This window comes from Pogoniulus pusillus, chromosome 41 (assembly GCF_015220805.1).
Source record: "Pogoniulus pusillus isolate bPogPus1 chromosome 41, bPogPus1.pri, whole genome shotgun sequence".
Taxonomy (NCBI): domain Eukaryota; kingdom Metazoa; phylum Chordata; class Aves; order Piciformes; family Lybiidae; genus Pogoniulus; species Pogoniulus pusillus.
Window position 1 is genome coordinate 3,646,503 of NC_087304.1, and position 15,561 is coordinate 3,662,063.

Sequence of the window (15,561 nt, forward strand, 5' to 3'; positions counted from 1 at the left end):
CCGCCCACCCCTCCGCGGCAGCCTCTGGCCCGCCCAGTGGGCGGGACTAAGTGTGGGTGGAGCCAATCATGGTGGAGCTACCGCTGCGCGGTGCCCAATCGCCGTGGGGCTGCCGGAGGGTGGAGCCAATGGCGAAGCCCGGTGGGCGGAGCCGGCGGCAGTGCTGGAATGCGGCGGTGGCGGCGGCGGCGACGCGGGCGGCTGCGGCCCAGGTGGGGCCCGACGGGAGAGATGTGGGGAGCGGAGCGGTGAGGGGCGCGGGGTAAAAGGGCTTGTTTCGGGGTGAGAAAAGGGGTTTAAGGAGGGGGTTGCGAGGAGAGTTATAAGTGGGGAGGGGGGAGGCCTGTGGGTGGTAAAAACGAGCGAGGAGGGTGCGGGGTAGGGAGGGGATGGGGGGGGTTGAGGGGCTGTAAGGGTTTGAGAGGCTTGGGAATTGGGGCTGGGGGGGTAGGGGAGGGTCAGAATGGGGGGGCTGTGAATCAAGGAGGAGCTGCGGGGTTTCGGGGTGGACTGGATGTGAGGCCTGTGCGATAGGGAGGAGGCTGGAGGGGGTTGGGGGGAGCTGTGTCTGTGGAGGTGATGGAGCGAGGAGGGGATAACAGCGCAGGGTATAGGGGCTGGGGGGCAGGAACGAGCCGAGGGGGTTCTGGAACTGGGGGTCATGGGGCAGTAGGGGGCTGTAGGGATGCAGGAGAGGGAGGTGTGGGGGCTGGGAGGCAGGGAGTGACAGTGGGGAATGGGGGGGCTGTGGGAGCAGCGCTGGCTAGGAGCAGAGTGAGGGTCATGAGGTGCACTGACTGCGCTGGGGTCCCTCTGCTGCAGGGGGGTGAATGTGGCTGTAGAGGCAGTGTGGCCCCCACACGGTGTCCCACGCAGCCTCTGTTCCCCATTCTCTCCCCCCAGGACATCTCTGCAGGGCTGGGCTGAGCAGGGGATTGCCACAGGCTTTGGGGCACGATGGAACTGGGGGGGGGACATCCTTGGGACTAATCTGTGTTCCAGTATGGGGCTGCACTGCTAGGGGGGGCAAACTGAGGGGTTGTGTCCTGCCACAGCAGATGTGTTGCTGGTGACACCACTTTCCTTGTCCTGGAACACAAACCCTATGGGGAGAGGCTGAGGGAGCTGGGGGGGTGCAGCCTGGAGAAGAGGAGGCTCAGGGCAGAGCTGATTGCTGCCTGCAGCTGCCTGCAGGGAGGCTGTAGCCAGGTGGGGTTGGGCTCTGCTGCCAGGCAGCCAGGGCCAGAAGAAGGGGCCCCAGGCTGAAGCTGTGTCAGGGCAGGTTGAGGCTGGATGTGAGGAGGAAGTTGTTGTCAGAGAGAGTGATTGGCACTGGAATGGGCTGCCCAGGGAGGTGGTGGAGTCACCATCCCTGGAGGCATTGAAGCCAAGCCTGGCTGGGGCACTGAGTGCCATGGTCTGGCTGATTGGCCAGGGCTGGGTGCTAGGTTGGGCTGTTTGAGCTTGGAGCTCTCTTCCAACTTGGTTGATTCTATGATTCTATGATGCTGCAGGTGCTGATCTCCAGCTGCTCCCCAGTACCATCCTCCTCCACTCAAAGGCTCAGAGCAGCTTTGGCTCCTTGAGGGCCCTGCAGCCATGTCCACCTTCCGGCAGGAGAGCGTGGAGGACTTCTACGAGATGGGTGAAGAGCTGGGCAGGTGGGTGACATCTTCTGGGGTGGGAGCTGGGGGTTCTGTGGTTGCACCCACTGCTCAAGCACCCTGCTGGCATCCTCACCCTGCTGCTGCTGTTACTTGTGGTACCTCCATACTAGTGGCACCCTCCCTGCCACCTGCAAGCTGGGGGCTGTGCTGGGAGCCAGGCACCTCTGCCAGCTTGATGTTAAAGACCTTCATCAGCGTTCAACTGTGCTCCATCTGGGCACTCCCAGCAGCTCCCTGCAGAGCTCCCAGCCCCTCCGGATTCAGCTAGGGCTGCCTGGCCTCTGCTGGTAGCTTCCGGCCCTGCTCTGCGCCTGCGGGGACCCATCTGGGGTGAATCACTGCGTGCAGATGGAGTTTGATCATCGGGAGGCCAAGGCAGGGTGTGTGGGCTGGATTTGGATCCTTCAGCACTGCCTCCTCAGCCGTGCCATGGTCTGCCCGGGCACAGGGCTCCTCTGGGGAGGTGCTTGTGCCGCAGGAACGTTTTGGATGGGTTTAAGATTTCTTTCCAAAAGCAGGGGGGGGGAGCTTCCAGGGGCCTCCTTTTGGGGCTGCAGTGGAGCTGTGGTCCAGTGTGAGCTGTGGGGACAGATTCCACGTGGGCAAGACTGGTCCGTGCGGGGCAGGGAGCTGTGAGTGGCCCTGGCCGTGACCCAGGGACTTGCCTCTTGGGTCCTGCGTGCGCGGTGAGGAGGCTGGTGGCAGGGCCAGACGTCACTGCGTGCCACAGCCATGACCAATGGCAAGGGCAGCCAGGAGGGGAGGGAGCAGCCTGGGGGTGTGGGATGGATCCGCCCTCGGCAGGAAGGTGTTGAGGGGCTCTTGGGCATCCTTTGACTGTGGAGGGCTTGGCCAGAGTGGGGAGTGACAAGGATCAGGGTCCTGCTGTAGCAGCAGTGCCAGTGCCAGCAGGACCCAGCTCCTCAAAGCACCCACTGGTGCCCTGAGCCCTGCCTCCCCCTAGCCTCTGACCCCAAGTGTGATTTTGAGCTGCTGCTTGATCTAATTCCAGGCATTTCCCCACACTCTGCCCCTTTCCTGTTGGATATTCATGGCCTCCTAGGACCATTAGGCTCCTGTGTTCACTCTTGGGATCACCCTGGGGGCTTCTGGCTGAACATGGGAGCTGATGGACATCTCCCAGGCACCCTGGGTGGTCACAACAGCACCTAAGCAGCCCAGGGAACTGCTGCTGCTGCATCTCTGGGAAGAAGTTGCTTCCTTCATCCCAGGTTTGCACACCTGCTTCAGGTGGGCAAATCCCAGGAATGTGTCAGGAGGACCCCAATTCCCCATAGACCCCAGGAGAACCTTGTGGGCCTCATCCTTATGCCAGTGCCAGCCCTGCTGCCAAGCCCAGGCTGGTACATGTGCTGCAGCAGATCCTCTCCTCGCTTCTGTAAGGGTCACAGGGCACTGGAACAGGCTCGCCAGAGAGGTTGTGGAGTCTCCTTCTCTGGGGACTTTCCAGCCCTGTTTGGATGTGTTTCTGTGTGACCAGGCCAAGGGCATCCTGGCTTGGATTGAAAATGTGGCCAGCAGCAGCAGGGAGAGGATTGTCCCCTTGGATGCAGCTTTGGTGAGGCCACAGCTCAAGTGTTGTGTACAGCTTTGGGCACTGCAATCCAAGAGAGCTGTGGAGGTGCTGGAGCAGGTCCAGAGGAGGGCAACAAAGCTGGGGAAGGGCCTGGAGAATAAATCTGATGAGGAGTAACTAAGGGAGCTGGGGATGGGTAGTGTGAGGAAGAGGAGGCTGAGGGATACCTCAGTGCTGTCTACAGCTCCCTGAAGGGACATTGTGGAGAGGCTGCTGCTGGGCTCTGCTCACAGGTAACTGGAGACAGAAGAAGGGGGAATGGCCTCAAGCTGAGGCTGGGGAGGTTTAGATTGGACATTAAGGAAAAGTTTTTCAGAGAGAGTGGTGAGGGAGTGGAATGAGCTGCCCAGGGAGGTGCTGGAGCCCCCCAGCCTGGATGTGTGTAAGGAGCTGCCCAGGGAGGTGCTGGAGCCCCCCAGCCTGGATGTGTGTAAGGAGCTGCCCAGGGAGGTGCTGGAGTCCCCCAGCCTGGATGTGAGAGAGGGAGTGAGATTTTATGGATCTTAGATGGAGGGGGAGAGGGAAGCAGGAAGAGAGAGAGGGAGGGAGGGAGAGAAAGAGGGAAAGAGGGAGGGAGAGAGGGAGGGAGGGAGGGAGGGAGGGAGAGAGGGAAGGAGAGAGGGAGGAAGGGAGGAGGGGAAGAGGAAGGGAGCGAGGGAAAGGGAGCGAGCTTTTCTGTCTCTTAGACAGGGAGGGGGAGTGGGCTACCCAGCGCTGGGGAGGGGTCAGGACCGCCTGGGGCCAGGTTGAGAACGGCCCCCCCAGGAGAGCGGACCCCGCGCAGAGGGCGGGTGCGAGGGGCAGGGCGTTGCGCGGTCCCTCGCCGCCGCTGACGCCTGCCCTGCGCCCGCAGCGGGCAGTTCGCCATCGTCCGCAAGTGCCGGGAGCGGAGGACAGGCCTGGAGTACGCGGCCAAGTTCATCAAGAAGCGGCGCCTGTCGTCCAGCCGCCGCGGCGTGAGCCGGGAGGAGATCGAGCGGGAGGTGGACATCCTGCGGGAGATCCAGCACCCCAACATCATCACCCTGCACGACATCTTCGAGAACAAGACCGACGTGGTGCTGATCCTGGAGCTGGTGTCGGGCGGGGAGCTCTTCGATTTCCTGGCTGAGAAGGAGTCGCTGACGGAGGAGGAGGCCACTCAGTTCCTGAAGCAGATCCTGGACGGGGTGCACTACCTGCACTCCAAGCGCATCGCCCACTTCGACTTGAAGGTGAGGGCAGGTGGAGGCTGGAGGTGAGGAAGGGATTCTTTGATAGGGAGAGTGAGGAGACAATGAGGCAGGCTGCTCGGGGAGGTTGGGGAGGTGTTCAAGGCCAGGTGGGATGAGCCTGGAGCAAGCTGGGCTGGTGGGAGGTGTCCTTGAGCGTGGCAGTGGGGCTGGAACTGGGTCACAGAGTCACAGAATCACAGTCAGAAAATCACAGAATCATAGAATCAGAGTCACAGAATCATAGAATCAGAGTCAGAGAGTCACAGAATCATAGAATCAGAGTCACAGAATCAGAGAATCAGAGTCACAGAGTCATAGAATCATAGAATCAGAGTCACAGAATCAGAGAATCAGAGTCACAGAGTCATAGAATCAGAGTCAGAGAGTCACAGAATCACAGAGTCACAGTCACAGAATCATAGAATCAGAGTCACAGAGTCACAGAGTCATAGAATCAGAGTCATAGAATCAGTCACAGAGTCACTTCGACTTGAAGGTGAGGGCAGGTGGAGGCTGGAGGTGAGGAAGGGATTCTTTGACAGGGAGAGTGAGGAGACAATGAGGCAGGCTGCTCGGGGAGGTTGGGGAGGTGTTCAAGGCCAGGTGGGATGAGCCTGGAGCAAGCTGGGCTGGTGGGAGGTGTCCTTGAGCATGGCAGTGGGGCTGGAACTGGGTCACAGAGTCACAGTGAGAAAATCACAGAATCATAGAATCAGAATCATAGAGTCAAAGAGTCACAGAATCAGAGTCACAGAGTCATAAAATCAGAGTCACAGAATCACAGTGAGAAAATCACAGAATCATAGAATCAGAATCACAGAGTCAAAGAGTCACAGAATCGGAGTCACAGAGTCACAGAATCAGAGAATCAGAGTCACAGAGTCATAGAATCAGTCACAGAGTCACTTCGACTTGAAGGTGAGGGCAGGTGGAGGCTGGAGGTGAGGAAGGGATTCTTTGATAGGGAGAGTGAGGAGACGCTGAGGCAGGCTGCTCGGGGAGGTTGGGGAGGTGTTCAAGGCTAGGTGGGATGAGCCTGGAGCAAGCTGGGCTGGTGGGAGGTGTCCTTGAGCGTGGCAGTGGGGCTGGAACTGGGTCACAGAGTCACAGAATCACAGTGAGAAAATCACAGAATCATAGAATCAGAGTCACAGAATCATAGAATCAGAGTCAGAGAGTCACAGAATCATAGAATCAGAGTCACAGAATCAGAGAATCAGAGTCACAGAATCATAGAATCAGAGTCAGAGAGTCACAGAATCATAGAATCAGAGTCACAGAATCAGAGAATCAGAGTCACAGAGTCATAGAATCATAGAATCAGAGTCACAGAATCAGAGAATCAGAGTCACAGAGTCATAGAATCATAGAATCAGAGTCACAGAATCAGAGTCACAGAATCATAGAATCAGAGTCAGAGAGTCACAGAATCATAGAATCAGAGTCACAGAATCAGAGAATCAGAGTCACAGAGTCATAGAATCATAGAATCAGAGTCACAGAATCAGAGAATCAGAGTCACAGAGTCATAGAATCAGAGTCAGAGAGTCACAGAATCACAGAGTCACAGTCACAGAATCATAGAATCAGAGTCACAGAGTCACAGAGTCATAGAATCAGAGTCATAGAATCAGTCACAGAGTCACTTCGACTTGAAGGTGAGGGCAGGTGGAGGCTGGAGGTGAGGAAGGGATTCTTTGACAGGGAGAGTGAGGAGACAATGAGGCAGGCTGCTCGGGGAGGTTGGGGAGGTGTTCAAGGCCAGGTGGGATGAGCCTGGAGCAAGCTGGGCTGGTGGGAGGTGTCCTTGAGCATGGCAGTGGGGCTGGAACTGGGTCACAGAGTCACAGTGAGAAAATCACAGAATCATAGAATCAGAATCACAGAGTCACAGAATCAGTCACAGAGTCACAGAATCAGAGAATCAGAGTCAGAGAGTCACAGAATCAGAGAGTCACAGTCACAGAGTCACAGAGTCATAGAATCATAGAATCAGAGTCACAGAGTCACAGAATCACAGAATCATAGAATCATAGAAACAGAGTCACAGAATCAGAGTCACAGAATCATAGAGTCACAGAGTCATAGAATCAGAGTCACAGAGTCACAGAATCACAGAATCATAGAATCAGAGTCACAGAATCACAGAGTCATAGAATCATAGAATCAGTCACAGAGTCATAGAATCATAGAATCAGTCACAGAGTCACAGAATCACAGTCAGAGAGTCACAGAATCACAGAATCATAAAGTCACAGAATCACAGCCACAGAATCAGAGTCACAGAATCACAGAATCAGAGTCACAGAGTCACAGAATCACAGAATCAGAGTCATAGAATCAGAGTCACAGAGTCACAGAATCACAAAATCATAAAGTCACAGAATCACAGTCACAGAGTCACAGAATGGTCTGGGCTGGAAGGGACCTCTAAAGCTCATCCAGTCCTGCCCCCCTGCAGTCAGCAGGGACATCCCTACAGGCCCAGGTCACCCAGGGCCCCATCAAGCCTCACTTTGAATGTCTCCAGGGAAGAGGCCTCAACCACCTCCTTGGGTAACCTGTTCCAGTGCTCCACCATCCTCATAGTAAAGGACTTATCCATCTTGAAGGTCTCTTCCAACCTAACCCATTCTGTGAGTCAGAGCTTGGCATTGGTTGGCCTTGCTAGTAGCAGAATATTGAAAGGAATTCTAACAGCTTAGACTTGTAAAATTTCCAAGAGGAAGCAGCCCCTCAATTCAAGAGAGCTGTTGAGGTGCTGGAAGGTGTTTGGAGAAGGGCAGCAAGGCTGGGGAGGGGCCTGGAGCACAGCCCTGTGAGGAGAGGCTGAGGGAGCTGGGGGGGTGCAGCCTGGAGAAGAGGAGGCTCAGGGCAGAGCTCATTGCTGTCTACAACTACCTGAAGTGAGGCTGTAGCCAGGTGGGGTTGGTCTCTTTTCCCAGGCAACCAGCAATAGAACAAGGGGACACAGCCTCAAGTTGTGCCAGGGCAGGTTGAGGCTGGATGTGAGGAGGAAGTTGTTGGCAGAGAGAGTGATTGGCATTGGAATGGGCTGCCCAGGGAGGAGGTGGAGTGGCTGTGGCTGGAGGTGTTGAAGCCAAGGCTGGCTGGGGCACTGAGTGCCATGGTCTGGTGGCTGGCCAGGGCTGGGTGCTAGGTTGGGCTGTTTGAGCTTGGAGCTCTCTTCCAACCTGCCTGATTCTATGATTCTATGATTCTATTCTATTACGACCAAGATCCATTTGGGACTCTCTCCCTGCTTGAGACATGTGTCCTTTTCTCTGGGGAGAGGAGGCCAGGGCAGCACAAGGCTCCCAGGGGGGGGCAGCAGGTGGGGTTAGCACCGTGCCCTGTCCTCCCACAGCCAGAGAACATCATGCTGCTGGACAAGAACGTGCCAAACCCTCGCATCAAACTCATCGACTTCGGCATCGCCCACAAGATTGAAGCAGGGAATGAGTTCAAGAACATATTTGGCACCCCAGAGTTTGTAGGTGAGACCTGCTGGAGGTGTTCCTGTGGAGCTCCTCTGGGCTCTGAGAGCTTTGGAGAGGTTCTCAGCACCCTTGTGCTGCAGGCAGGGCAGCTGCTGGGGATGTGTCCGTGGGGACGAGGGGTTTTCCCCCCCCCCCAGAACAAATCTTTTCTCTTCCCTCTTTCCTTCTGAAGCCCCAGAAATTGTCAACTATGAACCCCTGGGGCTGGAGGCTGACATGTGGTGAGTGAGTCCCCCCCCAGACTCCTTCCAGTAGCACCAGTGGCTGGCCCCTGTGGCTGGGCTTGCACTGCCCATCTGCCCTGTGCTGAAAGCTCAAGGTGAGGGCACTAAAAGCACTCCACAGGGCTTCAGCCTTCTCTTTCTCTTCCAGGAGCATCGGGGTCATCACTTACATCCTGTGAGTATCAGAGGGGTCTGGGGGTGATGGGCATAGCAGGGGGGTGTGTGTGCTCTTGTTCTCGGGGGGGGTCACAGTCTGCTCTCACTGCAGGCTGAGTGGAGCCTCCCCCTTCCTGGGGGAAACGAAGCAGGAGACCCTGACCAACATATCTGCTGTCAACTACGACTTCGACGAGGAGTACTTCAGCAACACCAGCGAGCTGGCCAAGGACTTCATCCGCCGCCTGCTGGTCAAGGACCCCAAGTGAGGGGCGGGGAGAGGAGCTGGGGACAGCCCCGGGAGAGGGGACACTACCTCCTGCCCGACCCTCCACACACACAGGCAGCTCCCACCTCTGCTGCCTGTTCCTGGGTTTAGCACAGCATCCCTGTTTAGAAATCCCATTTCTCCCCCCCGTTTCCTTCCTGCTGCTTGTAGGCTTGGGAACCAAAGCTCCCTCACCCCTGTCAGGTGTGGGGTGAATTCTGGGATCATCCTGAAGGTGCAGCAGGGAGGGAAGGAAGTCTGGAAGGGATCAAGGGCTGGTCAGAGCACCCAGGAGCCTGAGCTGGGGTGGGAGCAGTGGTGCTGCATGGTCAGATGTTGGTTGGAAGGTTTCTGTGGGCTCTCCTCTGTGTACTTGCTCTTGAGCTGGCTGGGGGCTGGGGGCCTGGGAGCTGGATGTGGCCCTTCCCTGGGGTGCCACTGAGCACAGTGAGTTTGTGTGGGCTTATCTGGGCTACAAACGTGATGGGATCCCAGCTGCTTCTCCAGGATCTGATCAGGGAAAGGGGCAGCAGAGCCTCTGCCTCTGGATTGCAGCCTTGCTGTTGTTGCAGGAAGCGAATGACCATTGCCCAGAGCCTGGAGCACCCTTGGATTAAGGTAAGAAGTTAAAGGGGTGCAGTAAGAGGCCTCATCTTGAGCACTGCCTTCAGTTTGGGGCTCCCCAGTTGCAGAGGGACAGGAACTGCTGGAGAGAGTCCAAGGGAGGGCTATGAGGATGATGAGGGGACTGCAGCACTGCCTGGTGAGGAGAGGCTGAGGGCCCTGGGGCTGCTAAGGCTGGAGAAGAGAAGACTGAGAGGAGATTGAATCAATGTCTGTCAATCTCTGAGGGCTGGGGGTCAGGAGGGGGGGACAGGCTCTGCTCACTGCTCCCTGGCACAGGACAAGCAGCAATGGATGGAAGCTGCAGCACAGGAGGTTCCAGCTCAGCACAGGGGGCAACTTCTTGTCTGGAAGGGTCCCAGAGCCTGGCACAGGCTGCCCAGAGAGGTTGTGGAGTCTCCTTGTGTGGAGCCTTTGCAGGCCTGTCTGGATGTGTTCCTGTGTGCCCTGAGCTAGCTTGGATGCTCCTGCTCTGGTAGGGGGCTTGGACTGGATGATCTCCTTGGGTCCCTCCCAACCTGTGAGCCTGTAATTGATCTTTCTTCATTGTCCAAGGCGCTGGGGCTGAGTCTCCACTGCTCTTTCCCTCTCCTGGGGCTGCCTCGCTGCCGCTGGCGCACTCTGGGTGCTGAACCCATCCAGCTCCCTGCATCAGGAGCAGTGTGGGCAGCAGGACAAGGGAGGTTCTTCTTCCCCTGTACTCAGCACTGGTCAGGCCACACCTTGAGTACTGTGTCCAGTTCTGGGCCCCTCAATTCAAGAGATATGTTGAGGTGCTGGAACATGTCCAGAGAAGGGCAACAAAGCTGGTAAGAGGCCTGGAACACAAATCCTATGAGGAGAGGCTGAGGGAGCTGAGGGTGTTTAGCCTGGAGAAGAGGAGGCTCAGGGGTGACCTTATTACTGTCTACAACTACCTGAAGGGACATTGTAGCCAAGTGGGGGGTGGCCTCTTCTGCCAGGTAACCAGTAACAGAACAAGGGGACACAGTCTCAAGTTGTGCCAGGGTAGGTCTAGGCTGGATGTTAGGAGAAAGTTCTTCACAGAGAGAGTGATTGGCACTGGAATGGGCTGCCCAGGGAGGTGGTGGAGGCACCGTCCCTGGGGGTCTTCAAGGAAAGCCTGGATGAGGCACTCAGTGCCATGGTCTGGTTGACTGGATAGGGCTGGGGGATAAGTGGGACTGGATGAGCTTGGAGCTCTCTTCCAACCTGGTTGATTCTATGATTCTATGATCCTGGCTGTATCCCATGCCCGTGGCTGTATCCCACGCCCGTGGCTGTATCCCATGCCCGTGTCTGTGTCCCACGCCCGTGGCTGTATCCCATGCCCGTGGCTGTATCCCACACCCGTGGCTGTATCCCATGCCCGTGGCTGTATCCCATGCCCGTGGCTGTGTCCCATTCCCGTGGCTGCATCCCACGCCTGTGGCTGTGTCCCATGCCCGTGGCTGTATCCCACGCCCGTGGCTGTATCCCACTCCCGTGGCTGTATCCCACGCCCGTGGCTGTATCCCATGCCCGTGGATGTATCCCACTCCCGTGGCTGTATCCCACGCCCGTGGCTGTATCCCACGCCCGTGGCTGTATCCCACGCCCGTGGCTGTATCCCACGCCCGTGGCTGTATCCCACTCCCGTGGCTGTATCCCACGCCCGTGGCTGTATCCCACTCCCGTGGCAGTATCCCATGCCCGTGGCTGTATCCCACGCCCGTGGTTGTGTCCCACGCCCGTGGCTGTGTCCCACGCCCGTGGCTGTGCCTCTCCTCAGGTGATCAAGAGGAGGAACGTCCGCAACGAGGACAGCTGCAGGAAGCCGGAGCGGCGGCGGCTGAAGACCACGCGGCTGAAGGAGTACACCATCAAGTCGCACTCCAGCATGCCCCCCAACAACACCTACATCAACTTCGAGCGCTTCTCCAAGGTCATGGAGGAGGTGGCTGCCGCCGAGGAGAGCCTCCGGGAGCTGGAGAGGAACAAGAAGTCCTTCCAGGAGGACATCGAGGCCTTGCTGTCCATCTACGAGGAGAAGGAGGCGTGGTACAAAGAGGAGAACGAGAGCATCAGCCAGGACCTGCGGCAGATCCGGCAGGAGCTGCACAAGACGGAGGCCCTGAAGAAGCAGGCGCAGGAGGAGACCAGGAGCGTGGTGCAGGTGGCCAACGGCCTCAAGAGGCGTTACAGGAAGCTGGAGAACCACTACGAGGCGCTGGCCAAGCAGGTGGCCTCGGAGATGAAGTTCGTGCAGGAGCTGGTGTGGTCCATCGAGAGGGAGAAGCTGCAGAGCAGCGAGGGGGACGGCAGCATCCGCTAACCCCCGGCCCCGGCTCGGCGTCTGCCGCCTGGAGGGACCTTGGTGGCTCTGCCCCTTGCTCGCCCGAGGAGCTGGTCCACCGACAGATGTCCCCAGGCTCTGCTGGGCTCTCTCTGGGGGCTGATGGCTCCCTGGAGACCCCTGCCTCAGGGGGCTCGAGCTGTGCTGGCCTGGGTTTCGGCTTCCTGCGTGCGGCTCTTGCTTGGCTTCTTGCCCCCCCTGCTCCCCCAAGTTGCTCCTCCCATCGCCGACGTGGGGCTTGGGGACCAGTTCTCCCCATGCCACCCTGGGGCCTGGCTCTCGGAGCTGCTGCAGCACTCTGCCTTGAGCCGGGGGGGGGAGGGGGGGGACGGATCTCGGTGGGGAGACTCCTCCTCTAAACCCTGCCACATCCGAGCCATCACCGAGGACCAATTCCTGCGTGCCCCAAGGTGCCTCAGCCCCACAGCTGCCCCCGGCCGCCCCCCACACTCCCCTGGGGGTGTCACAACCCCCCACCCCCCAGCTCTGGGTCCCACTGGGCACTGCTCCTCTGAACGGTATAAACACAATAAAGGTAACAGCTTCCCTGCAGCTGTGGCTGCTGCTGGGGAGGGAGTGGGACAAGGACACGCTGCGGGGGTGACAGCTCCTCTGCTGTGACCCCACGCGAGGTTTGTGCTCTCAACACAGAGGAGTTCCTTTCATCTGGGGGGAAAAAGGCTTTTTTCTTGCCTTATCAGCCCCAGCACTGGTCAGGGAGCTTCCTGAGGGCTTGGGCTGGGCTCTAGGTGGGGGGTTGGAGAGGAGCCCCCAGCCTCGTGTGCCTTGGCCTCTGAGGGAAGCCGAGGGCTGGTCCTGGGAATATGAGAAGGTCGCTGGAGTTCAGAGAGGCTCCTGGGGCCACAGGGGAAGTCCTTGGCTGTGGGGAGGGTCCCAGGGTGGCTGCGAGGAGGATCCCAGGGTTGCTGTGAGGAGGGTCCCAGGGTTGCTGTGAGGAGGGTCCCAGGGTTGCTGTGGGGAGGGTCCCAGGGTGGCTGTGGGGAGGGTCCCAGGGTTGCTGGGGGAGGATCCCAGGGTGGCTGTGAGGAGGGTCCCAGGGTGGCTGTGGGGAGGGTCCCAGGGTGGCTGTGAGGAGGGTCCCAGGGTGGCTGTGAGGAGGATCCCAGGGTTCCTGGGGGAGGGTCCCAGGGTTGCTGTGAGGAGGATCCCAGGGTGGCTGTGAGGAGGGTCCCAGGGTTGCTGTGAGGAGGGTCCCAGGGTGGCTGTGGGGAGGGTCCCAGGGTTGCTGGGGGAGGGTCCCAGGGTGGCTGTGAGGAGGGTCCCAGGGTGGCTGTGAGGAGGGTCCCAGGGTTGCTGGGGGAGGGTCCCAGGGTGGCTGTGGGGAGGGTCCCAGGGTGGCTGTGAGGAGGGTCCCAGGGTTGCTGGGGGAGGGTCCCAGGGTGGCTGTGGGGAGGGTCCCAGGGTGGCTGTGGGGAGTGTCCCAGGGTTGCTGTGGGGAGGGTCCCAGGGTGGCTGTGGGGAGGGTCTCAGGGTGGCTGTGGGGAGGGTCCCAGGGTTGCTGTGGGGTCTCTATTCCCCCTTTTCCCTGCCGGGCACCAGCGTGGTCCTGGTGTCACAGAAGCATGGAAAGAGACCTTTAGAAGTCATCTAGTCCAACCTCTCCCCATTTGCCATGGGAGCAGAGTGGATAAGGAATTAGCCCTAATACTCTGGGGGCCAGGAAGGGCTTTGGTACCACTGGTGAGTGTGGCAGAGCAGCAAGTGGGCAGAGCTAGGGGGCTGGCACGGGCTGGACCCTCCTCACCTCTGGCCTCCTGGGGACAGGGACAGGAGAAGGCAAGCTCCCAAATCCCCACTTTGTGCAGGGCACAGAGGAGATCCTGGGGCTGGGCTTCCACCAGGAGGGTTTCTGGCTGCCCATAGCTGTGGTGCCAGAGCCAAGTGGAACTCGATCCGGGGATCCACCAGCCCAAGCCCGGCGGTGCCCACGGCGCCTGTGCTCTGCCAGCACCCACGGCAGGGGCTGTGCCTCGGGGGCTGAGCTCCGTGCTGAGGGGATTTGCTCTATTTAGGACGTGTGTTGTCACTTCAGCTCTTCACCCCTCCCCGGGGGTCTGGGTTGGCAGCCAAGCTGGCACAGGCTGGGTGGAAGGGATGTGCCAAGTGTGCCCGGCGCTGGGAGCCCTGGGTGCTGCCTGTGACGTCCCACGGGGTGTAGGTTTCATGCCACCCCTCGGGGCATGTGGGCCTGGGGGTAATTTTAGGCTGCTCTGTTTTCCAGGCTGGGACATTTGGCATCCTGGCCTGAGGACGTGACCAGCAGGCTGCTGGCAGCAGCCCAGGGCAGAGCAGGATCCATTCCACAGCCCAGGCATGCTGGATGGGGCTCTGGTCGTGGTAGGGGACACTGAGGGGGCTAGAGGGGGCTTGGGGCCATCATCCTCCCTCCAGGCTAGGGCCTGGGTCTGGGGAAGGCTTTGGGTATTTGATCTGCTGTGGTGGAGCTGATTCATCAGCAGGGCTGGCACAAGGAGGGATGCTTGGAAACGTTGGAGCCCCAGCAGGGCAAAGGTCGCACAGGGCTGAGGCTCCCCAGGTGCTTCTCATGCCACTGGTTCCTGTTTCCAAGCTCCTGGGAGTCTCCAACCATTCTTCCCCAACTGCCTCCTGCCCAGCACTACACTGCTCCAGAGCAGCTGGGAGCAGAGCTCGTCCTGGTGGATGCTACATGATCCTTGAACACCTCCAGGGATGAGGACTCCACCACCTCCTCGGGCAGCTTGTTCTAGTCCCTGACTCTTGCAGCAAAGAAATCTTCCTCATCTCCAACCCAACCCTCCCCTGGCACATTTTCAGGCCATTTCCTCTCCCACCTCACTGCTGCCTCCTCTGAGGGAGCTGTAGAGAGCAATGAGGTCTCACTTCGACCTCCTCCATACAAAACACCCTCCCAGGTCCCTCAGCTCCCCCTTCCTGCCCTCCAGCCCCTTCCCCAGCTTCATTGCCCTTCTTGGACCTGCTCCAGCACCTCAATGTCCTTCCTGAAGTGAGGACTCCAAAACTGAACCCAGAATTCAAGATGTGGCCTCAGCTGTGCTGAGATGATGCTGCAGGAGCTCAGCTGATAAAACCACTGCAGGGACAGGAGTGGTGCTGGCAGGTGAGGGGTCCCAGGAGACTCAGCAGTGTGACAGCACAGGGCTGTTGTGCCTCAGTTCCCCTCTTTGGAGCTAAGACCACCCCAGGGGGGAGTTGTTCTATTCCCTGTGGGCAGAGAGACTCCAAAAGCCTTTTTTTAGGCTCTGCTCTTTGCTTCCTCAGGGCTGGAAGCAAAGCCCAGTGGCATTGTCCTTATATGTCCCCACGGAGGGACAAAGGTCCTGCTCAGCTTATCAGGTGAGGTCCTCTCTGCTAGCACAGGGAAAACCCTGATGGAAATGACACATCAAGTCCTGCCAGGGCTGGGGTTTGTGCCAGGGAGCAGAGCTACAGCCAGGCTGTGTGGAAATACTCCACATAAGGATGTCAAATGCAGGCTGCAAGGCCTGGAGCAGCTCTGGGAGGAGCAAAGGCTGAGAGCAGTCCCAAGAGGGGATCTGAGCAATGCTCAGCAAGAGCTAAAGGGACTGTGTAGGGCAAGAGGATGGGGCCAGACTCTTTTCCATGCTGCCCAGGGCTGTAACAAGGAGCAGTGAGCACAAACTGAGACCCAGGAGGTTCCATTTGAAGAGGAGGAGAAAATCCTTTGATGTGAGGGTGCTGAAGGACTGGAGCAGGCTGCCCAGAGAGGTTGTGGAGTCTCCTTCTCTGTAGAGCTTCTAACACCACCTGGATGCACTCCTGTGTGCTCTTCTTTTGGTGACCCTGCCACAGCAGGAAGGTTTGGACTGGATCATCTCCAGAGGCCCCTTCCAACCCACACCCATCTGAGATTCTGTACAAGGGATGGGTGAAGGTTTGCAGCAGCCTGGTCCTGCCTGGGGTGTTCCTCAGCTTTGCTGTTGAGGAGCTCCCA

General features: G+C 58.6%; 1 protein-coding gene across 2 annotated transcripts; it reads left to right on the forward strand.

The window, feature by feature from the left end:
• Positions 1-132: 132 nt before the first annotated feature.
• DAPK3 (death associated protein kinase 3) lies at positions 133-12,137 on the forward strand. Of its 2 annotated transcripts, none has more exons than XM_064175166.1 (9): positions 133-212; positions 1,515-1,661; positions 4,118-4,478; positions 7,846-7,975; positions 8,151-8,199; positions 8,351-8,377; positions 8,471-8,623; positions 9,199-9,244; positions 11,022-12,137. In XM_064175166.1, the coding sequence occupies exons 2-9, from the start codon at positions 1,600-1,602 to the stop codon at positions 11,562-11,564; spliced, it is 1,371 nt and encodes a 456-aa protein (XP_064031236.1). In that variant the 5' UTR covers positions 133-212; positions 1,515-1,599; the 3' UTR covers positions 11,565-12,137. The 2 variants fall into 2 exon arrangements, with proteins under 2 accessions (XP_064031236.1, XP_064031237.1); XM_064175167.1 differs by lacking the exon at positions 133-212 and adding an exon at positions 231-248.
• The last annotated feature ends 3,424 nt before the right edge of the window (positions 12,138-15,561 follow it).